Here is a 27,474-nt window from a genome sequence, read left to right on the forward strand (position 1 = left end):
GTCTTTCCAGCAAAGGATAACCATTTCCCTTTCCAAGAGGAGATCCTTTTTGTAATTTTGGAGACCATTTGATCCCATAATTTGGATGATCTTATACCTTTGTCTAAGGGAAGTCCCAGGTACTTACATGGTAATTCTCCTATATTGTATTTAAGAATATTTAAGATTTTCCTTTGGAGTTCTTTATTTGTGTTAAAAAAGATAACGTTGGATTTCGAAGTGTTGATTTCTTGTCCAGAAATCATAGTATAGTTGTCTAAGATTTTTTTAAGTGTTTTTGCTTCTGTTGTATTGCTCAGTCCAAACAACATGGTGTCATCAACAAATTGTTGATGGGTAATTGGTTGCATGTTTGAAGTAATTTTAATACCCTTCAGCTGTTGTGTTTCACTTTCCTTATTGATCATCCTTCCCAAAGATTCTACCATGATGATAAAAAGAAAGGGGGAGAGGGGATCCCCCTGTCTGAGGCCTCTTAAGATTTCAAAAAAACCTTCTGAGGCCCCATTGACTAAGATTGAAACTCTAGGTGTTGCAATGCATTCAAAGACCAGATTGATCCATTGCTTTTTGAACCTGAATGATTCAAGACATTTGCATAAAAAGTGTCAGTCTACTTTATCATAAGACTTTTTAATATCTAATTTTATCATCATGCTCAGTTCTTTATTATTTTGTACTGAATGGATTGCTTCTTGAGCAATGATTATGCCATCATAAATAGATATGCCTGGCACAAAATCAGTCTGTTCCTCACTAATGATTATGGGGAGAAGTTTGTGAAGTCTATTTGCAATTATTTTTGTGAGTAGTTTATAAAGGGTATTGCATAATGCTATTGGTCAGAAATCCTCAAAACAGTCCACTATTTCCTTTTTTGGAATTAAAGCTATGAATATGTTATTTAGTTCTCTTAGAATCTTTCCTGAGTTTCTCATCCCCTCTAGTGCTTCTGTAATTTCTTTCCCCATGAAGCTCCAGCATTTTTGAAAAAAGTGAGCTGGGAACCCATCAGGGCCAGGAGCCTTATCCAGTCCCATATGAAATAAAGTTGTTTCTACTTCTTCCAGAGATAGTTTTTTATTAAGCATCGTGTTGTGTTCTTTAGAGATTAATCTAGGAATGCACTTTAGAAATTCACTCTCTTTTGTCCTCCTAGAACCTTCTTTATTATTAAGGATATTTTCAAAATACTCTACTGCTTCCCTAGCTATACTATCAGGGTCCTCACTGAAGTCTCCTGAATTTAATTTTATTCTGTTGATTCTATTTATAGCTCTTCTTTGTTTTGTGTTGTTGTGGAAGAAGCTTGTATTTCTATCCTCAACTTCCAGCCAATGTTCTGTGGATTTTTGTTTCCAATATATTTCTTCTCTTGTGAGGATTTCCTCATACTGGGCCAGATTGGTTTTTTCCTTTTGATATAGTCTGTTATCCATCCCATGCCTAATTACCTCCTCATTAGTTCTTTCCGTTTCTATCTCAATTTCCCTTTTTTGTGTGAAGATGTTTCCAAAGTGCATTTTGTTCCATAGTGTTAACTGTTGTTTTATCTTTTTTAGTTTGGTAACTACTTTGAAAGTTTTGGATCCTATAACTTTTGTTTCATTCCACCATTTTTCTATTAGTTTTATTAGATTTTCATCCCTTAGCCACATTTTTTCAAAGCGGAAGGGGGTTTTGGTTGGCTTTAGTTCTTCTGATATGGTTAATTGGACCGGGAAATGGTCCGATCCTGAGAAAGGCAGAACTAAGGATTCATAAGACTGTGTGGGATTTCCACAAAGGAATAATCTATCCAGTTTTTCTGCAATGTTGCAGAAACCTTGTCTTCTATTATTCCAAGTGAAGGCTTCATTTTTTGTCTTGATTATTCCATCAAGTTACACTCATGAGTCCATTCCTTAAAGTCTTGGCTTGTTTGGGTCATTTTTTTTATTATCTCCCCATTTTTCCTTGGGATCTAAGATGACATTGAAATCCCCACCTATTATGTATGTTTGATCCGTGTCACTTGAAAGGAAATCCTCAATTTCATTCCACACTTGTCTTTTTACTTGTGTTTGGATGGGTCCATAAACATTAATTATAATAAATTTTAAGTTGCTTTTGATGCTTATAGCCCAACCACACATCTAGTTTGGGCTTTTGCTTATAAGTTTAAAGGATATTAGCCTAGGATCCCATATGATGGCCAGTCCACCTGAGGCTCCAAAAGCAGTTTGTCCTTCTATTTCTCTGATACCTAATTTTTTGTTGAGGTTTGTCATCTCAGTGTCATTTAATTTAGATTCCTGTATTAAGGCTATCTCTGGATTGAATTTAGCTATGCAACATTTAAAGATACGTTGCTTGTTAGGGGCATTTAGGCCCTTAACATTCCACGTAAGGAGTTTCATAACACCATGGGAAGGTCCTTCCCCTTCCCTACCTCAAAAAGGTTTGTGATTTTAATCTGGCCAACAACACATCCTGCTTTGGTTAATAATTCCACAGTTGATTTTCTCCCGAGCTTTTTTTTAGTTCAGTAGCATAATCCGGGGGTAAGCAGGTTTCTATAGTTTTAGCTATTCCCAGGTTGTCCATCTTATCCATTATTACATAATGTTTATGGTCCTGTAATTCTCCCTTGGTTACATTAAGTTTGCATAATTTTCTTGTTAACAATGCTTTTTGTAATGCCAGTTCTTCCTCATTTGCTATTTCATTAATGAATAGTTCAATGAGGTCATTTGTAACTTCATTGCCAACATACTCAAGGATACATTTGTTTTCTCTTTCCATCCTTTCTTCCCTTTCAATACTGATGTTATTGTTGGAGTTCTTTTTCTTTTTCTTTTTTTCCTTTTTTGTTCTTGTTCTTTTTCTTTTTTTAAGAGCATCTTGCCTTCTCTGTTGCGTGTGTTGTTGGATGGGTTTCTAATTCCTCATTGATATCCCCCATATAATCGATGTCTCCTATTGTTTCCTCCTGGTTGTCAGTATTAACTCCATTCATCAGGGAGCTATATTCTTTTTCATTATCATCGCTCTGTTCCTTTGAGTCATTGTTTATTAATGGTGTTGCTCCATGCTTATAGCTTTCTTTGTTCTCTATATCATTCCCTCTTTGTTCATTCACTGGTTCTTTAAGTGTGTTTTCAATCTCTATTTTATCTTTCTCATATTCAACCATTTTTTGATTGTTATCTAGTTCCTTAGCCCTAGGGTTTTGTTTGTGGAACAGAAATCCGCCTTTTGGGTCGAATTTTATGTTTATACCCTTCTCCGTTCCAGAAACTTTTTTAGTTTTAATACTTTTTCTCTCAATATTCTAAATAGGGGAGATAACTTCCTTGGCTGAGATATTACCCGTAAGGATCTCTGGATGAATCTGGTATATCGAATGGTTTGTAATGATTTTGATGGGTTCAAATTTCAGTTTGTCTATCTCCAGTCTGACTAATATTTTTATGTCAGAGGAGTCCATATAATTATCCTCTATACCCTCAAAACCTCCCAAAAAATCCCCTATTTTTTTAGGGTATGAATGTGGATTAATTCAACCGACATTGTAGGGACCCGAATCCATTTGGGCACCCTAAGCTTATCAAAATCTTTAGGCGAGAAATTAGGTTTCCAATTAAAATTTTTGAAACAATAACCTTTAAAGAATCTGTGATTATTCCTAAGTAAATGATTTTTAAGTTGACTTGAATTGCATTTAATAAACAAAAAATCATTCTCCAAACAAGTAATACTTATTTATTTTTTCGTGGCAGACTTCAACCACTGGAGGACATCAGAGGTCGACGCTCCAAATCCAAACCACTTGCCAAAGAGCCCAAGTTCATTGTAACAATCCCACAATTCATTTGTGTGATCGTTGCTTATTATCATTATATTATTCGTGCTCATGCCCGACGGCTTCTGGGTGTTGTTTAAGCATTGTTTAGGGTTGAATCCCTCCATGCCCCTGGTTTGAACGATTGACTTAGAGCCAGTCGCGGTGGGTCTTCTTAACCCTAATTTTATTCTGTTAGCCCTTGAAGCAACATCGTTTCGGGCTCGAGAGAATCTCTCCGCATGGATGTATGGTAAATATGAAATCCTACCATTGTTAGGGTACCTTTTGTCTTGAGAAGCCTTTGAGATTGAATGAAGATCCCCTTTCTGTTGTGTTAAAGGATTTGCTTGATTTTTTAATGGTGCCCTAGGGTTCCGTTGTGTCCATCTCCCAACCGGCTTTGCAATAATTGAGGAAGAATCACCTGTGTTCTTCTGGCCGGATGGGGGACCCTTTGGAACCCCGACAACTCTTTTGCATATATCATTAAGCTGTAAACAAGTCAAATTTGCTCTTGTGGCGCATGATTGAGAGGCATTCAGAGCTACAAATCTGTTTGAGGTGCCCACCGCATTTTTATGGATCCTCTGTAAATTAAATCCGCTTTGCCATATCCCATTATTCCTCCCCTGCCTTCGAGGATGTTTCGAGGATTTTGTAGAAATGTTTCTGCTTATCGCAATGTCATCTGCAGTTCGCATTTTCGCATTTTCGCATTTTGACATCTAGTCATTGTTATTAAGGTCATATTATTTTATAAACAATAAATATTAGTGTCTTATAGTGTGAAAATTACATTTCTGCGAGTATTATAGATGTTCAAAGAGAACCAAAGATAAGATTTAAGAGTTTCCTATTTTTGATAAGATTGCAAAATGAAGTACATCAAATTTGAAAAGTATATTAATCTATTCTAATTGATTAATTAATCATCATATTCATTAAACCTATTTTAATGAAGGAATCGAGTTGTTCTAGCTACAACTTCTTATGAGAGTTGGATGGCGGTTTTGTTTTATTTTTATCGGAAAATTAAGGTATCCAAAAATAAAAAAAAAGAATTTGAATTCGTATGTCGGATTTACTGTAACAGTCATGTTTTATTTTTTTTTAAGATAAAACGAGCTCTCTTGTTTTGCCGAGGGTGTAGAGGTTAAACATAGATTAGGGTTTTAACAGGGCGCAGAGTTTTAGCAATATCCCGAGCTTGCAGAAGAAGAAGAAGAATATGGCGAAGGAGAATCCGGCAAAAGAGGGCATGGATGGTGTCATAACAGACAAGCGATTTTCGCGTCTTCATTCAGACCCTCGTTTCATGCGTCTTCCTAGGAACAAATTCAAGGTACAAATCGACTCCAGGTTTCAGCGTATGTTCTCTGATAAGAAATTCTCTGAGTCTTTAGCGTTTGACAAGAGAGGCAAACGGAAGAAAAATAAAGATAAGAATAAGTTACTTGAGTATTATTATCATCAAGATCAGGAGGAGGAGGAGGAGGAGGAGGAGGAGGAGGAGGAAGAAAATGCGAATAAACATTCCCTACAAAATAACGAAGATAAACCTAATGAACAGATTGGTGAAATGGGTATAGTGCCCTGTGTCAATTCATTTGACAAAATCCAAAAGAAAAAGAATAAAAGCAAGGGGAATCATGAAAACTTTCGTACCGTATGCGGGGATGATCATGTTGTTTCTGATGATTATAATTTGGGAAATGTAACCGGCATTTCCGATTCCCATATGAAGAAAAAGAAAAAGAACAAGAAAAAGGAGCGCGAAACGGTTGACAATTCTGGTTGCTTGGGTAAGACAACGGGTAAGTGCATAGACGGTGGTGATGAGGAAATCCAGGAGATGCAGTTGATGAAGATGGAAAGCAAAAAGAAAAAGAAAATCCAAGGGATTCAGTTGATGAAGACAGAAGCCAAAAATAAAAATACGAGTGACAAGCTGTTTGATTCAAATGAAGATGTATATGCAGAAACATGTACTGACAAACGAGGTCTCGGGTCAATCAAGAAGAAGGAAAAGAAGAAAAAAAGGTCTAAATTGGTTGATTTGGATGATAATTTGTACGCAGATGAAGGAGATAATAATGGTAAACAGCCAGTTGAGTCCATTAAGGAGGAGACAAAGGAGATTAGCAGCGACTTAGATGAAAACATGTTTATAGAGGAGGCTCAGGAGAATAATAGGGATGTAAAATTGAAGAATAAAAAGAAAAAGAAGAATGCCAATAATGATCTTGATGATTCAGACAGAAAAAATTGCACATTCAAAAATGGTTTAGGAACTCAAGGTTTGGAGCAGTTTAAAGGGGATCACGAGCAATTGGGAACACAACCAGAGATTTCTGGGGATTTGGATGGATATAAGGCTAACAGTAATTTATCTGAGAAACTCAAGAGTAAAGGCAGGCTTAAGGGCATTAGAGAGAATCCGAATGCCATAGACGCATCACATTTTGTGAAAGGAACACAAACAAAGACAGAGAGCGAGGATGTTGAGAAGAAAATAGCAAAGCGGAGTTCTGTGTTTGAATCAGGAAAGAAGGAAAACAATACAGTAGAAGGGTTTTTAGGAAAGCATCACGAGAGTGAGGAGGACCAGGAATTAAGCGAATCCGAATCTTCTTCAGGCAAGGATGTGGATATTTCAGAAAGTGAAGAAAGTGATACATCTACATCCTCTGATGATGATGAAGACGACTATCAAATAGAGACTGATTACCCAGAGGAGGTATTGCGAAGTCTTTGCTTTTGTTTTCTATGCATTCAGTATCTATATGTTTGGTTTAACGCAATACTTACCCCAAGCTTATATGGCTTACAATTCAAGTTGGATTCCCAGGATTTTGCTTCTAGTGAATAAGTTATAATTATTTAAGTTCTCTAGAGTTGAATTGGATTGTTCTCTTTTAATACATGGAAATCGTCAAACCTTGGTAAAATTGCCAGATACAATAGGGACTATAATTTCATGGGACTGATGAACCGAAGCACAACAAACTGCTAACTCTATGCCAGTGTTCCATAAGGATGCGCCTCCATGAGTTCGGGGACGTTTTGAATGTTCTGGATGTCCCAAGGACTTCTGGACTTGGTGGGGATGGCCCCTCCTTGCCCCAGTATTTTTGAAAGTTTGGGAATGTCCCCCCTTTTTGTTAGAATCTTTGAATTGCTCAAATTATGTTCTGGGTGTGGCAGAGCAGCATGTTAAAAAAAATCAAATTATAGCTCACTGATTTTTTCTTAAATATGAATAACTAGAGTGAATCAAAAGATATAAAATTCATTTTAGAAAAGAACATTGCATTTAAGGTCATAGATGAGTACCAATAAGCTAGTAGTGTATGGCACATGTGTCCATTTAATTGTACAGAGAATGAAAGTTTATGGAACCGATTTCAGTCACAAAGAGATCAACAATCTAATCGAAGTCACATTGAAACTATCAATGTACAATTCTTCTAAGGTGCTGTAGAAGGTTTCCTGTTAACTAATGGTTAAGGAAACCTTCATACAAACCCCCATGTTGACCATGTTTCCATCACATGTAAAAATAATGTTGACTCTAAGAAAGCTCCCTATTCACACAGGGATCAAGACTGTATTTAGCTTTCCTAACAGCCTCAATATGGCTAGGGTCGTCTACCGACACTTCTAAGTGACATTTTGACATAAGCAAACCATGCTTTCAATCATTAAAACTGTTAGTTATTCAACATAATTATATCGTGTTTCATTCATACCATCGTTAACCTAGTGAATAATAATAAGGTAATGTACAAGATTGATTCATCAATTGCTTCTTATTTGAATGAAAGTAATTCTTGGTTAAATTGAACTCCAAACACACCATTACAACATGTATGATATCAAAAAAAAAGAAGAACAGGTGGAAATTAGACCTTGAAAACTTAAAAACTCACTTACAATAATACACATACTACATAAATGAACAAAATTTCTTTGTAGTAACAAAGATTCAATAAAAACTAACTTTGCTTGAGGACAAGCAAATATGGGAAGGGTGGACTGTCATGTCCCCACCATGACACCCCTAAAATGCACATATGTCAATAAGAGAAAGTTGTCTTGGAACAAGACTTCACAATTTCGGAAAGTCAAATTGAACTAAGCACCAGTCTGATCCTATGTAAATGTAAATAGTGGTACATGCACAGCGATCAAGGCATATATATGAGGAACGATCTTATTATTAATTAAGGCATCAACCTCATTATTGGTTAAAATTGCGATCTCAACCTTAGAGAAAGTAGCAATTTTTATTAATCTATAATTGCATGACATTGGTAAAGAGACATAAGCATAGGGAAACAATTTTATTGAGTTAATTGTGCTCAGACGGTTAAATCAAAGGCAAACACATTTAACTAAAAGATGCCACCCTTTGAAGCAAGATGACTGATGGAAAGACATAGCCTTCCATCCCATCGAGGAGATATTTATATACAACACATCATTCATTCAGGGATCATCATTGAAGGAGAAAAAGAATAAAAGACGTGGAGTCTGCATAAAGAGGAAATCAGGATTAAAATATTATCAGCAGCAGAGCAACAGACTGGTATGCTGTATTGTACTCATGATCATATGCTGGTTTACATTTATGTTATGTTATGTCGGCATTCTATCAAGAACAATGAGCATATATATAAATATAATATAAGTTGTTATAGATTCTGGTATAAATATATATAAGAGAAGTATTGTCAATAAGATTTGCATTTGTTAATAACCAGTTTGTTGGTATGGCAAAATTTTGAAATGGGGTTTGGGTTTGCTATATATATATATATATATATATATATAAAGCATGAATTAAGATTAGAATGTCACATAATATCATATAAACAACAAAAACACCATAAACTTGTAATCATAGCATCATGATCATACCATCATAGCATCATATACTTCAAGTTCAACATCAAAATATTAAAATGATAACATCAAGTTCAAGTATCATTATTTCAAAAGTCAACTTGCAATAATTGGAACTTTATACTAAGTTTAAATCATCTAATGGATTCTTCTTCATCATCATCATCATCATCATCATCTTCAATGGCATTAGTTGATTCACAAATACTGCCAAGGCCAATGGGATCGGCTGCACCGATAACATTCTGCTGTCCAAATCCTCCGATGCAGCAATTGCAAGCTGAGAAGTGGAAGCATCCAAGTCTGTATTATCTGCATTCATATCCCACATCTTTGACTCTCCTTCTTTGTATTCATTCTGCTTGTGCGAAAGGAGATGCAAGTTGGAATGGACATATACTAAGTTCTCTGCTCTTTTTGATTGCAACCTATTTCGCTTTACTGAGTGGATGAAAGAATATGTGCTCCAATTTCTTTCTGATGTAGATGAACAAGCAACCTATGAAGACAAGACTGAGTAAACAATTAAAACTAAATTATTAAAGTTATAAAATTACTAGCAACTTATGAAGACAAAATAAATTAAAATTATAAATATAACTTACTTGTGATATAATTTTGATTGTGAGGGGCTGCAACAATTGGGAATCGTTGGCCATGGAGGTACCACCAACTACGAGCATCCTTCTTAAATCGATGACGAAGAGCGTCAATACTGAGACCTCTTGCATTCACAAACTCTATGAACTCATCTGAAATCGAATCTCGCGTATCATCATTAGGAAAGAGTCTAAGGAATGCTGCTTTGTACCCATCAGACACTTATAAATCTCTATATGGTGGAAGCTTTCCTAGCATGTTAAGATATTGTTTGCCATAATATTTTGGTCTCAATGCATAGGCAAGAAGATGTAGAGGAGTGGTCATCTTGTTCCAGGTCTTGCTCTTTGCCATTTATGATTTTCTTCATCTTCTCAAGCATTGGGTTGATGCCGTCATACTACTCTCCAATGCAAGGCCTATCCATGTCAGTGTAGCAAAGCAAGCCCATAATGGGCTTGGTGAAGCGAGGAGATACTCCACATTTTCCCACCATGAGTCATCCTATATTCTTAGCCTAAGTTTTGCTGCCCTCTGAGTGCTGCTTTGCTTCCATATAGACCGATTATTGCTGATCACCATATTGCAAAGTGCTGCTTTCGCTTTCACAAGTCGTCTCAAGAGGATTAAGTTAGATGCAAGATGGGTCTCAACAACCTGTAATAGAAATTAAAGCAAAAAAATACAATTAAATAGAGACAAACACGTAAAATGAATACACATTACACAATCAAATTATGAAAATCAGAAAATGTAAACTTCTAATTTTAATTTTTTTTAATTAAATTGCTACTTCAAGTTCATTTACCTTCAATAGTTCCAAATCTGAGAATAAACTGAAAATCCCTTGAGACATGTGGTGGTTTGTGATGAACATCTGGATGTCCTCAGCCTCTACATACACCTCTTTGATCCACCCAATTTTATTTCCAATCTTTTGTAGCATAAGTGATTGGACCACACAAAGTGTCCAAAAGATATGCGGATATCGCTCTTCAACTTAACAAACCAACAGCTCTACAATTCTTTGCGTTGTCTGTTATGACTTGAACAACATTTGTAGGTCCCACTGTCTCAAAGTCAGAGATGAGAATATCAGCCACAATTTGCCCATCTTTTAGTTGCCCCTCACTATCCATAGGTTCAAAAACATTACCCCTTTAGGGGATAGTGCTATGACATTGATCAAAGGAAGGTTTCTTGAATCTTTCCACCCATTTGAAACAATGGATACCCCTATCTCAATCCATGAATCCCTTATAGGCTTCAATGCATCCTCGACCCCCTTGACCTCTCTTTCCAACAAGGTGTTGTGTATCTTCTCATAACTGAGGCCTTTATACCCTTTTGGAGCTTCATCGACACTTTTCAACATCTTCGAGTATGGGGAGCGAACAACAGTGAAAGGCAACTCATTTGCATAAATGCATCTTGCTATATCTTGGTCGACAATGTCTTGACTCTCATTTTGAAATAAAGTTTTCAAAGGTCCCTTCCTTTTGCGTGGAATGGGTGCTTGAGTTTCAGTGTCAAGCTCAGCTACGGTAGTATTAAAGGGGTGGTCTTCTATCACAATATTCAAAGATGAGGGTTGCATTCCCTTTGATTTCTTTTTAATGGGCATATTTTGTCTACGTGCTTCTATCTCCGCTTCTTCATGTTCCATGATATATTTTAATACTGTATCATTTGGTATAGGAGCTTTTTTTTTTTAGGGCATTTCTTGTCTCCTCTTCTAGGTATTCCACACTAATGGCCTGCCACCCAAAAAATATGAACTATTCCTTTCTTTATCACAACTTTGACATTTCCAACAGATTCCCCCCACCTCTTGGAAGGGGTCTTATAATATCAACATACTTCCACAAAGGAGAATCAGAATTTGGTTGCTGTTCATTATTGCCTATGGAACAAGAGGTAGATGCCATTGTAGTTCCTATGGCAAGAAATTTTATACACATTCAAAATAAAAACAAGAGAATGGAAAAAAAATAGGTAGATCTTTTGGACAATTATGAATTAAAGAGAAATGAAAAAATTGAAAAAACTTAAATAAAAACAAAATAAAATGAAAAAAAACTTACCTCTTTCACCCAATAGGAGCTTGCAAAGGTGTAGGAATGAAGCACAAACACTTGATCAATCTTCACAAATCAATCTTCCAACTCCCTCTTGCTCAACCAAACTTTTGCTCAACCACCTATTTGCTCCAGTGCAAGAGAAAACAATCTATTTGCACACCAAATGAGACATAAAACCCAACATAATTCATTTTAAAACCATTTTCTAGGGTTGTGGATGTCAAATTTTTATTAAAATTGCAAAAAAAATTGTGTTTGCTGGCACTTTTCTTGCTGGGTTCGCATGTGGTCTGTCGGAACAGGTCTGGCTTGGGTTCGAACCTGGTCCATCCAGTTTGAACCGACCTGTAGGTGGACCGGCCTTGGACCTGGACCCAGTTTGGACCGGACCAGTATCAGGGGGCCAGAGGGCCAAACCAAATCTCCTAGATAATAATAGATCAGATTTATACTTAATTTCATTTATGTACATTTACATTCATAATACATGAAAGACTATTATATTAATGGCCTAGTGTTTAATATTTCACTATTGCCTTTGAGAGGATAAGTTGGTGTGCGTAAGGAGAGGCAGAGTAAATCCTCACAAGATAGGTAAGCCCAAGATGGCGTATGGATGGAGTCCTGAAACCTTGAGGGAGCCTACTTGTAGACTGGTTTCCAAGCGCCCTATGACAGTAAATCCCCGTGCTCCATTAGGGTTAGGAAAGAAGTAAGGATGGGGCCTAAATTTAGTAATTATTGATTGTATTATGAATAATGAATTGATCTCTAGTTTTAATAATTTAATTGAAGGCATGATAAGTATGGTGATATACAGTTTTATTATGGAAACAGGCTTACTCCCAGTAGGGGACATTACACATGTATACATGCTCAAGTCATTGATGCATGATGAGACCAACTTGACTCAATTAATTTTATACTTCATCATAGGTAACCTTTGAGGCTAATGACATACAATGAAAAGTAAATCCAATATTATACAAGATCTAACAGTGACAAGCAGTTCCTTATCATTTACTTTATTTTGGCTCTGTATTAACATATTTATTTTGAATACAAGAGAAAGAACACTTCTTTTGGAGTTCGTCAATGATTATGTTGCGTTTTCTTCTTTTATCTTACATCATTAGTTTTGAATAGAATTAAAACCATAAAAGGCAAATGAAAAGCTTTGTGGATAGCAGGTCTCTCTCACATAAGCAGGTCAGGTGTAGCCAGAATGCTTAAGATGATGCTTCTTATGAGGCATAGACCTCTATCAGTCTTCTTTTTCAATCATTTTTACCAATGCTATGGGGACATCACATCTGGTGTACTATAAATTTTGAAGGATTTTAAAAATCGAATGTGTGCCAGGGATTATATTCTGATCTTGGCTTTCTTTTATTTGTAATCGATTACTCTTTTATTGTTTTTTGAATTTATTGTCTGAATTTCAGTAGTTAGGTACATTAAACACTCAAAAGGCTGTTTTGTTACATGTTTTTCTTCTGGCTTTGCTCTTGGAATATGATGGTTGTTCATTAATTGGAGCAGTTGAGCCAAAAGTCTACCTCTCAGCTTCATCTCTTTTGTTATAGGAAAATGTGCCAACTGTGGATAGTGTGACTCGAAGATTAGCTGTTGTCAACATGGACTGGAATCATATTAAGGTATGTCTTCATCTCCGCTATAATACTGCTGGATCTTTTGCCACATGGTGCAAAAGTATATTTTATAGGAGATTTGGAGTGCTCTATTTATTATTTGCTTGGAAATGATGAGGACATAACTGTGCTTTTTTGTCAATTCTTGGGACTGCATTTTAACTATTTGACCTGAAAACAATTTTTCAAATGTTTTGTATGTTTGATAACTCAAGATTTGAAAGGAATACAGGTGTTTTGGTGGCGTATGCATCTGCCAAATTGACCAGACTTTATGGAAATGGGAATTTGTGTTGGATAAGTCTTGCCAAACTTGCTAAATGCTATCATAAGCATCAAGATTTTTTTTTCAAATTTCCAACTGTCTTTTGTGGTTGCTCTCTTTGTCTCTCTATCTGTGATTGCTTTTCTGGATATATTCATTTGAAGAACACATGATTTATGATAAATTTTAAAAAAATATTATCAAAAAGAGGAAACAAGTCCCAAATTAGAAAGGTCACTTGAGACAAAACCAAACATGTAGAGAAGTAGCTACCTTCTAAAACAAAAACCTAAAACAGTAGGTCTGCATGTAGGAATTACCAAGTATGTAAAAGGCAAAGGAAACTTTCTAAAAAAGTTAGTTAAAAAGCCAGCATGTAGAAAATACTAGCAACACACGTGTTTCAGGAGGGATGCAATCTGTTCATATACATGCATGCAAAAAGCAAAAAGCATGCAACATCATCTAGAGCTTTAAAAAGCAAAAGGCATGCAACATCATCTAGGGATGCAATCTGTTCATATACATGTATGCCAAAAGCAAAAAGCATGAATAAAAAGTGACGCAAGTATGAAAATCAGTGCATACATGCAAAAAGCATAGATGCGCAAACACTATGCATGCATGCATGAGTGAGGAAGGGCCTGAACCATTTTCTTATGATCCAAATTAATTTCCTTTAGAGAAAATACTAGGAAACAGCTCTCTAGAAGGTGCCAAAGCAGAGGATTCATGTAGGGGGAGTTAAGTCCCCATAAGTCCCATGAAAACAGCTTCACCGATCATCATTGGATTTCATGGCACCCACCAAGACATATTTGATATTTTAGAAGAGATTGGTGCCAGGTGCAACATTATTTAAAGCTGTAATTTGTAGAGCTGCATACCTATTTGGTCGTCTAGCTTTATTGCTTCCCAAAACACTTTTTATCTTATAAGGAGGTGACTGCACACCTATTTCAAAGGAAATCGAGTTTCCTTTGCTACCTTGTCATTAGCTTAATTATTTTGTTTGCCAATTGTGACCTGGCTTCCAATAGATCCTGGATTCTTGTTTCTAGTTGTCTGTTTCTTCTTCAGTTTTATGAAACCCTCTATATATCCTTTTATTCTCTTCAACTTCCTTTTTATAATTCTTGGTCTTCTTTTAAAAAATGGGACATTCATGAATGAGATGACCATATTCATGGCATCCCCTGCATCTAAAGGCAATACTTTCATAATGCAGGGCTTGAGACCATTCAGAATCTTTGACTTTCATGGTTATACTTTTTGGAAGTGGGGAGGTTAGATGAAGTTATACACAGATCTGAGCATAAATCGAGAGGCCTTATCCACAATAGGGTTAAGAGACATCAATGGCCACCTTCAAAGATTTGGCAATAGTACCCTTCAGGCGAGTTGCTCTCCAGAATCATCAACATTTGCCTTGTCAATAAGACCATGTTTCCCCTTGTAAAGAGAAAGATGATTTCTCACATTGTCAACAAGAATGTGTTTCGTTCGGTTACTTGTGCAAACAAAGAAACACATGTATTAGAAGCAGACACATGGAAAACTAATGTAGCTTTCTTGAATGCATGGTATTGCCCATAAACAATGATAACAAATTGCGTGAATAGTCAAGGATTCCTCTCCATGTCCAAATATTTTATTTACGTAATGCATAAGGTAAAATGCTGCATCTGCATCATTCTATGGTGCCTTCTTATTTGTCTGTTGTGTATCATACGGATACCACTTCAAATTTATTACACAGCTGCTTACGAAGGTGCATTGAGGTGATTCCACCTGTATTGTCTCTCTTCTTTTCTCTGCATCTGCTAATACTGTGCAAGGTCTCTTCTATCTGCAATTATTTTACCCTAACATACATGGAATGAATGGTCTTATAAACTACATCAAACTAGGAGAACTTGTATTTGCACCCTAATATGTGTTAAATTTTTTATCAGATTTATATATATATGGTATTTTAAAAATTTTATTGTCACTTTAGATTTAATCCAATATTATATTTCTATATGTTTCAATTTACAGAATATAATTGTATTACTGATATTTTGATTAATCTCTGATTTTGAATTATTCACAGTAATATCTATACATATATTTCAGCATTTACTTTAATGCTGATCACACTATATATATCTGCAGAATATCGATTGCACTTGTAATAATATCAATCAATAATATTGACAGCAACTATATTGATCTTCACCTTTGTATATCAACTGCACCTTATCGTATCGACTGTTGTATCTATCTACCACCAAATGTGATAGTGCCGATATATCTATGCTTTTGCGGACCGCATAGAGTCACGGCTCTATGTGGAACTGACATAGTTCCACATAGAGTCGTGACTCCTATGTGGAGCCATGTCAATCAATAGCGATAAAAAATAAGTGACATTTAACCACAATTTGCAATCGGTATAATTAGTTAACCGATAACATGTAATGATAACAATATTAATCATAGCACATACAGATTGATATATATAAATGCAATTGGTGCTATGTATAATTATTTATATAAAGCTATTACTAATTATACATAGGATCGATAGCATGTATGATTCGATAGTTATATAGATGATTAAATTGATCATCATACAATATATTGATCTATGATCAGAATGCAAGGATAGAAGAGAAAGATTAATCATGCAAATATCTAAGGCCGTAAGGCCAATTAGACATTTTAATGGTTAGGGTCATCCGACTGTTGCTACCTAACTTCAACACTCCCTCTTAGCTAGGGAGGAATCCATCTATCCTTCAATAAGTTACACCACCTCATGGTGATGATAAAACATAATAGCTTCCACTATATGTGTGAGAGAAAATACCACCTCACTGTGATATCAAGTGTTATGGCATGTCCACAGATATCATGTCGCATGATATCCACCATAATTCTCTTAATGTAATATCCACCATTATGGCTTGTCCACGGATATCACGTCTCATGATATACACCATTATGGCATATCTAAAGATATTACTTCATGGCATGTCCACGGATTTCATGTCACATGAAATCCACCATGAATATCTCCCTATATAATATCCACCATTATGGCTTATCCATGGATATCATGTCTCGTGATATCCACCATTATGGCATTTTAAGGATATTAGATCATGGCGTGTCCACGGATATTACGTCACATAATATCCACCATGAATATCTCTTTATGTAATATCATCCATCATGGCTTATCCACGGATATCACGTCTCATGATATCCACCATCAGCAGATGTTACTTCAAGAGATATCAACCATCATGACATATCCATAGATATCATGTCTCATGATATCCATCATGATGGTAAAATCAATATTGTAAGATCGTCACCTTACAATAAAGATCACATATACAAGTGTTCATCATTGAGAGATTGTCACCTCCCAATAATGTTCACAGGGGCCCATCAAGCACTGAACCAATGAAGTCATGGAGTCACACACATGACGATAATCATGAACCATATCAGATTACACATTAAACATCTTAGAGAATACATTAGTACTATTGAAAACAAATCAATGTTGCTGAGACTCAATCTCAACTAGGGCTACATTTTCTGCCATACCAAGCTTACCTCAAAAGTATGCAAACTTTATTCTAGAGAGAGGCTTGGTGAGGGCATCTGTAGTTTGTTCATCTGTACTAATATATCTCAATTGAATAACATACCTTTCTGCTTGATCTCCGCATGCCTTGACCTTTCATGAAATACAAGGTTGGAGTCTGCATCACTCTTGGTGTATTCCAAGCTCACCAAGTCTCCATCTATCCAGGAACCTTATGGCCTAGGAGTCAATGTAAAGGCTTTCCAACCTATATATATGAGACTCCATCTCATGAAGCATAGTCTTCTGATTGATCACTAGAGAAATTAACTCGACATAGTCCACTCCCTTTGAATCAATATGATCAAGATCCTCGGATATCAATCGAAGCATATTCTCTTAGCTACTCCCTCTGTCATGGAAGCATCCCCTGCTCACATGGTCCCAATCATGGAAGATATCTTGCTTCAGGAGACTCTCATCATTTGGTATGATCTTCATACAGTTGGAAGTGTTAGATCCACAACCACCATGGATCTACTGTCATAAGATTGAGCCCTAGGCAAGAATATGACCATACTGAGATTTAGAACAAAATCTCCTTGCAGTATGCTCCCTCTCATTGGGAAAGCCTTCTTGTCTCAACTTGCTTTGTAACCCTAGATGCTATCATCATCTACATAAATGCCTCCATGGCTTTCACAAGTAAACTGTTGCACTTTTGCAGTTAAATATTTGTTTTATAAAAAAAAGGAAATACGATATCTCAGAATCTCCACTAAAGTCCTTTGTATATTCCTCCTGAATTTCAATCTCTTCATCTCAAATATAACTTCAAAACTCTATAACCTCTTCCAAGTCAGAATATGAATCCATCTGAATCCTTTTGCGGAAGAGTCTCACCAACATCTGCAATGGAAGCTTGAGACTTGGTCTTGGTTGGACATTGCATTGCATAGTGCCCATATTTGTCACATCTAAAACATTGGATTTCTGAAATATCCTTCCTTCTTTTGAATGTAGGAGCACTATTGGATTCCTCATCTTTCTTCCTTTTGAAATATCCTTTTTAAGCTTTCATCTTTGAGGAGTGTGAGGCAAGAACATGAATATCTTCATTTATGGAGCTTTGGCCAATACCTCTTATCGCCAATCTAGACTCTTCTTGAATGCAATCAGTTTTTAGACAATCAAACTTAGGAAGTTTAGATCGTGCACTTATCCCTTGAATGAATGATTCCCAAGAAGAAGGGAGACCATTGAGGGCTAACATGGTTAACTCTTTACTTTCAATTGTGTGACCAATGGTGGAGAGTTGGTCTCTCAGTTCTGTTATCCTCATGAAGTATGAGGTGATAGATTTGCCCTTGATCATTTTAACATGATGGAGTTGTTGCTTTAGGGCAAGAGCTCGGCTTGTGTTGTTTATCTCATACATGTTCTCTAATGATTTAAACAGGTCATAGGCAGTATAAATCTAGGAGATAATTGGCACGATATGATCTTTCACTGAGTCAACTAACATTTTCATGGCTTTATTGTTCTTTCTCATCCATTGAAGCTTTTTATCTTCTTCTTCTGATTCCGGTATAGCTTTCTTTACGAATTCATCTAATTCGTTTTCTCTTAAGGCAAGCATGATCCTAAACTTCCAAGATACAAAGTTGGAAGCTCCTTCAAGTCTATCCTCAAATCTAACACCGTTCACCATTTTGATGTATAGAGGATAGACTTGCCTATATAAATCTGATCTGATCTTTTTCCTATGCTGGCTCTGATACTATGTTAAATTTTTTATCAGATATATATATATATATATATATATATATGGTATTTTAAAATTTTTATTGTCACTTTAGATTTAATCCAATATTATATTTCTATATGTTTCAATTTACAGAATATAATTGTATTACTGATATTTTGATTAATCTCTGATTTTGAATTATTCACAGTAATATCTATACATATATTTCAGCATTTACTTTAATGCTGATCACACTATATATCTGCAGAATATCGATTGCACTTGTAATAATATCAATCAATAATATTGACAGCAATTATATTGATCTTCACCTTTGTATATCGACTGCACCTTATCGTATCGACTGTTGTATCTATCTACCACCAAATGTGATAGTGCCGATATATCTATGCTTTTGCGGACCGCATAGAGTCACGGCTCTATGTGGAACCGACATAGTTCCACATAGAGTCGTGACTCCTATGTGGAGCCATGTCAATCAATAGCGATAAAAAATAAGTGACATTTAACCACAATTTGCAATCGGTATAATTAGTTAACCGATAACATGTAATGATAACAATATTAATTATAGCACATACGGATTGATATATATAAATGCAATGGGTCCTATGTATAATTATTTATATAAAGCTATTACTAATTATACATAGGATCGATAGCATGTATGATTCGATAGTTATATAGATGATTAAATCGATCATCATACAGTATATTGATCTATGATCAGAATGCAAGGATGGAAGAGAAAGATTAATCATGCAAATGTCTAAGGCCGTAAGGCCAATTAGACATTTTAATGGTTAGGGTCATCTGACCGTTGCTACCTAACTTCAACAATATGTACCATGGATTTCACAATTCATCAATCAACTGTAATACAATCCAAAATGCATCATCCATAATTAATTTTTTGACACTCATGGGAAACATATCATACAAAAACTTCTCGATAGCCCACAGTTCATTAGTACTTATGACAGCTACTGCAAAGTCATGCAGGTAGAATGCAAAATCCAGCAAAATGTTTATCAATATAGTATACCCAATGCATAGTTTACTCCAGCTATCAATATAGTATATCTAATGCATAGTTTACATTTAATGGTGATTACCTATGAACTTTTGAATTTTTCTTCCATATGCAGTGGAAGGAGCAACCCAGTCAAATTTTGAAAACTTGTTCAGTGCATTGTATCTCACATGAACACAAGAAGTAAACCAAAAAATATGCTTGTATGTCAAATGGACAAGCGAATCTACAATGGCCCCTAAAGTATTACAAGGGTTAACATCCTCTATTGCTTCGTGCAACCATTGACTATAAATGCCTTTGATCTCAAGAGCAGTGCAACCAATAGACCTTAAGAAATATGGTCCAGAAGGACAAGAAACCATGATGTTGAATAAAAGTTCCTTATAATTCCAGATTCTATTCATGGTAATGATTGGACATTGCCTTAAATTGGCTCAAGGGATTTGTTAAAATTTTATTTCCCTTTGTTCCACAGAGATGTTTGACATTCAAAGGAATGGCAATTATATAACAAGGACTGGGCAATGTAACAATCTTTTTGCTCACTGTTGTCTTTGTCAAAGATTTTAATGAAGACAACTAGGAGTTTGAGTTGCAGTTGTAATTGGGAACAGTAGGTTTCTTACATTGTATTTCTCTCATGATGAGTGACCATTCATTTATTTTGTTGGCAAATTTTCACACTGTAACTTTTAAAAGACAAGAACTGAATTTTTAACTTGGGTAACACAAACCCATCACTTAATCACAAAACAAAGCAGTTTCATTAATTTTATACACCATTTTTTGACGTTCATGTATTCTTATATACACCTAATAATGGGTTATTTGTTGCATTTATTGGTAATTATCGGGGTTGAGGGGAAATATACTCATCTAAATGACCAAGCCTTGTTGTTCTCTGTAATGTCCCCTCTTGGAATCTCCCTAATTTAAACCCTAGAATAATGATTTCAGTTCAAGTCTAAGAAGGTAATTTATTTTGAATTTTATACAAATTATCAAATGTAATACATGGTTCAAAGTAATCCTAGTTTAAGTCCTATAATAATCATTTAGAAAGTCAGAAGTTACAATAATATTTTTAAATTTATAAGTATTAACATTAATCCCCAATTTCCATGATTTCATATAACAATGTAATGTCGTCAGCAAGTGGATACCTAATTTTTGCTGTAAATAGAGTAGAATGAGATTCAAAGATACCTGGTATTCTGAATGAAGCCATGTAGACAAGATAGGAGTTATAAAATTATAAAATACATGATTATAACAGATCCTAAGAACTTATTGAGTAAAGCATGAATTCATTTTAAAAGAATTTAGTCATAGAATAGGAATAGGATAGGATGACCAAGTGTGGTGCCCAAGAGATCCTCTATCCTAGGCTCAAGGGCATCTTAAACCCTTAGACCTCATGTGGCCCATGCCATCAATGAGGTGGCCTACCTAGTGAGGCGTCCTACCACTGTTCCTCCACTTGTCATACCTGTCCTATAACCCATGGTTTACATATTCATTCAGCATGATAGAAGGTATGAGGGCTGTTACAGTAAGGTGCCCAGGAAGTCTATTCCTCACAGGCCCAAGGGCAGCACCATTGTACCCCCTTGGCCTCACGGGACTTCCCAGTCTTAAACCATGAGGTGGTGTGCCTGTAATTTTATACCCTAGGTTCGTTAAACAGATTTATATGTTTGATTATGCCCTAGATTGTAATCAGATTTGTAGTATTTTAATGAGCCAACATTCAGTAAAATCAGAAATGAAGTAAATAAACAGGAGACAAACACACATACCCTGGGAAAACCTCCAAGGAGGAAAAACTCAGCATTAAAGACCCACAGGTCAGATTATATATTCTCCTCTAAAATCATAAGTACAATACTTAGCTTGCTTTTCTGAATCTGATCTTTACATATCAGATCTGCACCTTTTGCATGCTTCAAGACTGCATCAAAATACCCTATGTCCTCTTGGACAATTTCGCACAAGTCTAGATAGGTTCGCACCCTTCCTTGAGAATTAAGTTCGCACCCTTCTTTGAGAATTTGCACTTTAGCAGCAGAGCTAATTCACTTTAGCTTGAGATTGAATTGATGATTTTGACTTGTGAAATGTCCTTTATTTATATGCACCTTTAACCCTTGTTTGCAAGTCGGCCTCCTTTAAGTTTTGGCGCCAATATTATTGTGGTGTGAGTTATTTAGAATAGCGTGAGAGATAGGGCTGGGCCTAGGCTTGGGGTCACGTTACCCTTTAGGGCCCAGACCTAAAAGGGTTCGGATGTTGCCTTAAGGCAATCCGAACCCTATATAACCCTAGTTACGAACAACACTTCCTCTTAACTAGGGAAGAGGAGAATACATAATCTGAACCTTTAGAGTTCCATCTAGCACACAAGCATAGAATGGATCTAGCACACAAGCATAGAATTACATCTTCCACCTAGCACACAAGCATAGAAAGTGTAATACACAAGTGGGTCTTTACATAATTACAATCATCCATCTAGCACACAAGCATAGATTGGACATAGTTCATTCTTGCACACAAGCAAAGGATGATTCAAAGTGCTGTAGATAGAGTCACTGAGATTGCAGCTCCCTCTCAATCAGGGTTCTGTTTTCCACAACACCAAGTCTGTCTTTGAAGTACTCGAACTTCACTTTGGATAAAGGTTTGGTAAGGATGTCCGCAATCTGTTCATCTGTGCTAATGTACTTTAGATGAATGGCGCCTCTTTGCACCATGACCCGAATGAAATGATAGTGTGTTTCCACATGTTTGGACCGATCATGGAATACAGGATTTACTGACATCTTTATACAGCTTTGATTATCACAATGAATGGTGGTAGGATCACTAGCTTGACCAAATGCACAGAAATACTTATGAAAATAGTGATATATTACATTTGCTAATGTGCATAAGTTTATTATAGACATGATTGCACCATAGGAAATTCGTACTAGGTTTGTGTGACCAGGTTACTGTCTGAAGTCTACCTTTTTTTCTTTCTTTATTCCATCTGATCTTCTTCTCAGATATTTCTCCTTTTTGAGATCTTTATATCTCCTCTTTGGGAGTTGATGAGTTACACCCTTTGCTTTATTAGAATATTTAATTATATTTTAGTCACCTATATTTAGTTCCTTGTTTAATGGTCATTTAGCTTTTTAGTTAATTAGCTTTTAAGCTTTATTTAACATTTAGCTTTTTCTTTTTAGTTAATTAGCTTTTAAGCTTAATTTATCTTTTAGCTCTTTAATCTTTTACTTTAACGTTATGTTCTAATTATCGAACATCGTCTTGTAACCTCTATATATACGTGTGTATATCTTTCAATGTAATCATCCGATTATTGAATCATTTATTCAATTTATTTTTCATGGTTTAGAGCTGGAAATTAAAAATTTCGAAATTTTTTGTTATTAAAATTTTTCGAAGTTTTTTATTGAAGAGATTCTTTTTCTAAAACTGTTTTTTTTTTTAAAGAGCAGATTTTTTCTCTTCCTGGACAAATTTTTTTTGCAGGTTGAAAATTTTCCTAGGGTTTCTGCAATTTTCGACTAGGGTTTTGACCCTTCAGTTCAAGTCAAAATTTTATTTTGGTTGCAGATTCTTGGTGGGTTTTTGAGACCTCAATTGGGTCATCGTCAAATTTTTTTGGGTGCATCGTTTTCCGTGCCTCGATTTTTGAGCCGTCGGATCTGCATTCTGTTTTCAGATTCTCGGTGGGTTTTTCAAGAGCTTTTCTGGGTTGGTCTCAGATTTTTCTGGGTGCCTCGTTTTCCACACCTCGAATTTTGTGCCTGCAAATTTTCCTTGGAATTTAAAAACAATTCACAATTTCGGCTATTTCTGTGGACGTTGGGATTTTTGCTTTTTTTTTGGGCACCATTTATGTTGTTTTAAGTGTGTAGAAAATTTTAATTTTTGGGTTTCTTCCAAACCTTGAAATTCATGCTAGAATTCTCCTATAGGGTTTTAGTTTTTTCAGCAGCTGCTTCTATTATGATTTAAAAAAAAATCAAATTCTTTTGTCTCTTGCTTTCACTTAGTTGACCTTGATCAACTTCGATTTCCTTGATGGCATCATTAACCAACATCATGTTGGAACACAGTCAGAAGTTCAACGGCCACAACTACAACACTTGGAAACAACGTATGCTTACCATCTTTGAGTATCATTGCCTTGATTAGCTTGTTTTGGGCAAGGAATCTCTTCCTACAACAACAGGTGAAGATCAAGACAAACATGATGTGAAGAATCGAGAGGCTGTCATGCTTATCAAACTCTCTGTCACAGATGATCAACTCCCACAGGTGCCTTTAGGTAAAACAACAAAAGAGATTTGGGATCTTTTGAAGGATCTTCATAAAATGTCCGACAAGAGTCGAGCTTTCTTTCTGAAGAATATGTTGTTTTCTATCATGATGGATGAGAAGTCATCTATTTAGGCACATCTTACGAAGATTAAGGACATCCGTGATTAGTTAGAAACTATAGGCCGAACCATGGTGGAAGAGGATATGGTAGTGATCACGCTGAAAAGCCTTCCCAAATCCTATGAGCATTTCATTGATACTCTCAATATCTCCTCTACTAGTGTTGATTTGAAGTTTCCTGATCTTTGCAACAAGCTGCTACAACAGGATCGATGGAAGCAGTAGTTTGGAAGTAGCGCTAGTTCATCCACTGAACAGGTTTTCACAGCCTCAGCTTCACATAAGTACAAGGGTAAAGCTCCGTCCTTCCAGCAGAAAGGACAAGGACAAGGTCAACCTCAACAATCTTCAAAAAAGAAGAGCTTACAGTGTTCCTATTGTCATATATACGGCCATTTGGTGAAAGGTTGTCGGAAATTGATAGCATCCCAACAATCCAAACAGGGAGGGTCCAAGCAGAAAGCCAATTCTGCCACGCATCCTAATCAGAAGGAATCTGCCTTCTATGCGTTCATGGCTCAAACCTCCTCTGATGATGTTCAATCATCAGCGTGATACATTGACTCTGGAGCCTCTCGACATTTCACACATCGTCGGGATTGGTTTACAGAGTACATGCCTTTCATTGATTCAGTGATGTGATCTTTGGTGGAGGCGAAGAGTATATTGTTGTCAGCAAGGGCAACGTTCAGATTTCATCTGGTGGGAGGGATTTAATATTCCTCAACGTATACTTTGTACCTGGTATGAAGCTCAATCTACTGTCAGTCAGTCAGATTATGCAGCATTCACCACAACTGGATGTCGTCTTCGGGTTGCACAAGTGCAACACTGTTGACTGGGAGACTCGCACTACAGTTGCAGTTGGTATTGAGGATCATGGCTTTTATAGACTTGTTGATTCTACTGGTTCTCAGGAGCTCGCCATGGCAGCTAGGAGTACTTCCATCAGCACTCTTTGGCATCAACGATATGGGCATCTCAATGTCCACTATCTCTCTTAGTTGGTTCGAGAGGATCTAGTCGTAGGATTACCTGAGATTCAAACTCAAAATCATGGAGTTTGTGGAGTGTGTCAAGCAGGAAAGTAGCATAGGACTTCGTTTTCAGATGGAGACGCTTGGAGAGCATCCAAGGTCTTGTAGCTCGTTCATGCGGACATTTGTGGTCCCATGAACACTCCATTAGTCACTGGATGCAGGTATTTTCTATTATTTGTTAATGATTTCAGCAGATGCATGTGGGTTTATTTTCTTAAGCAGAAATCAGAGGTGTTCACCATGTTTCAGACGTTTAAGGCCTTAGTGGAAAAAGAGTCTAGCTGTCAGATAGTCACTCTTCGGTCTGACAATGGAGGGGAATTTTGTTCTACAGAGTTCACCAACTTTTGTGCATCACATGGCATTAAGCATCAACTTACCACACCTTACACCCCACAACAGAACAATGTTGTTGAGCGCAAGAACCATACAGTCACTGAGATGGCTCGATCTATGTTGGAGCATAGAAATGTTCCAAAACACTTTTGGGCGGAAGTGGTCTTCACTGCAGTCTACCTTCTGAACCGGTCTCCCACAAAGGCCGTTAAGAAGATGACTCCAAAGGAAGCTTGGTCTGACAGGAAGCCCAAAATCAGTCATTTGAAAGTTTTTGGCTCTACAACTTATGTTTGGATTCCAGATGCCACGCGCACCAAACTGGATCCAAAGAGTCAGAAATTGATGTTCATCAGCTACAGTGACAACCACAAGGCATATCGGTTGGTTGATATAGACACTAATCACCTCATATTCAGTCGAGATGTAGTATTTGATGAAGAAAGAGGGCCTTTTCGGCCAGCCTAGTAAGTATGGGTGTTCGTCTTCCCTTAGCTCCACCCGATGGGAGGGATTTAGTTGACTCTGAAGTTGTGGGGTCTCCTAGGCATGACATTGCACCCCCCTGACTTTCCTTCGGATCTTCTCGATCCACATCCAGAGGAGCTTGCTCCAGATATTCCAGACACTCTTCATCCTGCAGCAGATGTTGGTACTTCTACTCTTCGGCCTAAGTGGTGGGCCAAGACCATTGGTGATCTTCATGATGATGAGCTCATTGAGGGTAGATCCGTTAGAGGTAAGAGCCAGCAACACACAGATTATTTTGCTCTTATGGCAAACATTCACAGTATTTATGAGCCTCAAACATATACAGAGGCTAAAGGTGTACCTGAATGGGAAAAGGCTATGGCAGCAGAGCAACATAGTCTTCTGAAAAACAACACTTGGGTATTGTCTGATCTTCCTCCAGAAAAGAAGCCCATTGGCTGCAAATGGGTGTTTAAAGTAAGTATAAAGCTGATGGAAGTCTTGATAAGTACAAGGCTCGGTTGGTGGCAAAAGGGTTTTCACAAAAGGAGGGCATCGACTATGAGGAGACATTTGCTCCCACAGCCAAGATGAGTACCATTAGGCTTGTCCTCGCTCTGTGAGCTCAATTTGGATGGAAAGTCCATCAAATGGACGTCAAGAGTGCCTTTTTCAATGGTGATTTGCAGGAAGAAGTCTACATGACATAGCCTCTAGGTTTCAAGGTTGCCGGTAAGGAACACCAAGTATGTAGACTAGTCAAAGCACTCTATGGCCTCAAACAGGCTTGTCGTGCATGGTACATCAAAATTGATAAGTACTTGATTGATCAAGGCTTTCAGAGGAGTCCTTTAGATCCCAATTTGTATGTCAAACATACTAGTGATGCTATTCTATTTCTAGTAGTCTATGTTGATTATCTCATCATTACTGGCAATGCAACACATTTGATCATGCAGGTCAAACAAAATTTGTGTCAGCATTTTGATATGACAGATTTGGGACTTCTCCATTATTGTCTCGGTATAGAGGTTTGGCAGACTGATAGCCACATATTCATTTCTCAGTCAAAGTATGCCAAGAGCCTACTAGATAAGTTTCAAATGCAAGATTGTAAACTTGCATTTACACCTATGGAGATAGAGCTCAAATTATCAGCCAAATCAAATTCACCTGTAGTGGATAAGTCTTCATTCAGGCTACTAGTGAACAGCCTCATCTATCTCACCGCCACTAGACCTGACATCAGTTATGCTGTGAGCTATATTTCTCACTTCATGTCAGCCCCAAAAGTTGAACATTGGGTTGCAGCGAAGCATGTGCTTAGATATGTGAAGGGCACTCCTGATTTTGGCATTCTGTACAGCAGAAGCAAAGATCCTAGGCTGGTTGGTTTCACAGACTCAGATTGGGCAGGTTGTGTTGATGACAGAAAGTCAACTTTTGGGTATGTTTTCAG

At 36.7% G+C, this 27,474-nt stretch overlaps 1 protein-coding gene across 1 annotated transcript in view; it reads left to right on the plus strand.

Moving 5' to 3' along the window:
- The first annotated feature begins 4,927 nt into the window (after positions 1 to 4,927).
- LOC131046347 (pre-rRNA-processing protein ESF1) overlaps positions 4,928 to 27,474 on the plus strand; it is a 106,865-nt gene continuing 84,318 nt past the window's right edge. The window contains exons 1-2 of the mRNA XM_057980072.2: positions 4,928 to 6,563; positions 12,999 to 13,070. Coding sequence (XP_057836055.2) covers positions 5,055 to 6,563; positions 12,999 to 13,070 — 1,581 coding nt within the window. The 5' untranslated portion in view covers positions 4,928 to 5,054. The remainder of the gene's footprint in view (positions 6,564 to 12,998; positions 13,071 to 27,474) is intronic.

This window comes from Cryptomeria japonica, chromosome 8 (genome assembly GCF_030272615.1).
Source record: "Cryptomeria japonica chromosome 8, Sugi_1.0, whole genome shotgun sequence".
NCBI classification, from domain to species: domain Eukaryota; kingdom Viridiplantae; phylum Streptophyta; class Pinopsida; order Cupressales; family Cupressaceae; genus Cryptomeria; species Cryptomeria japonica.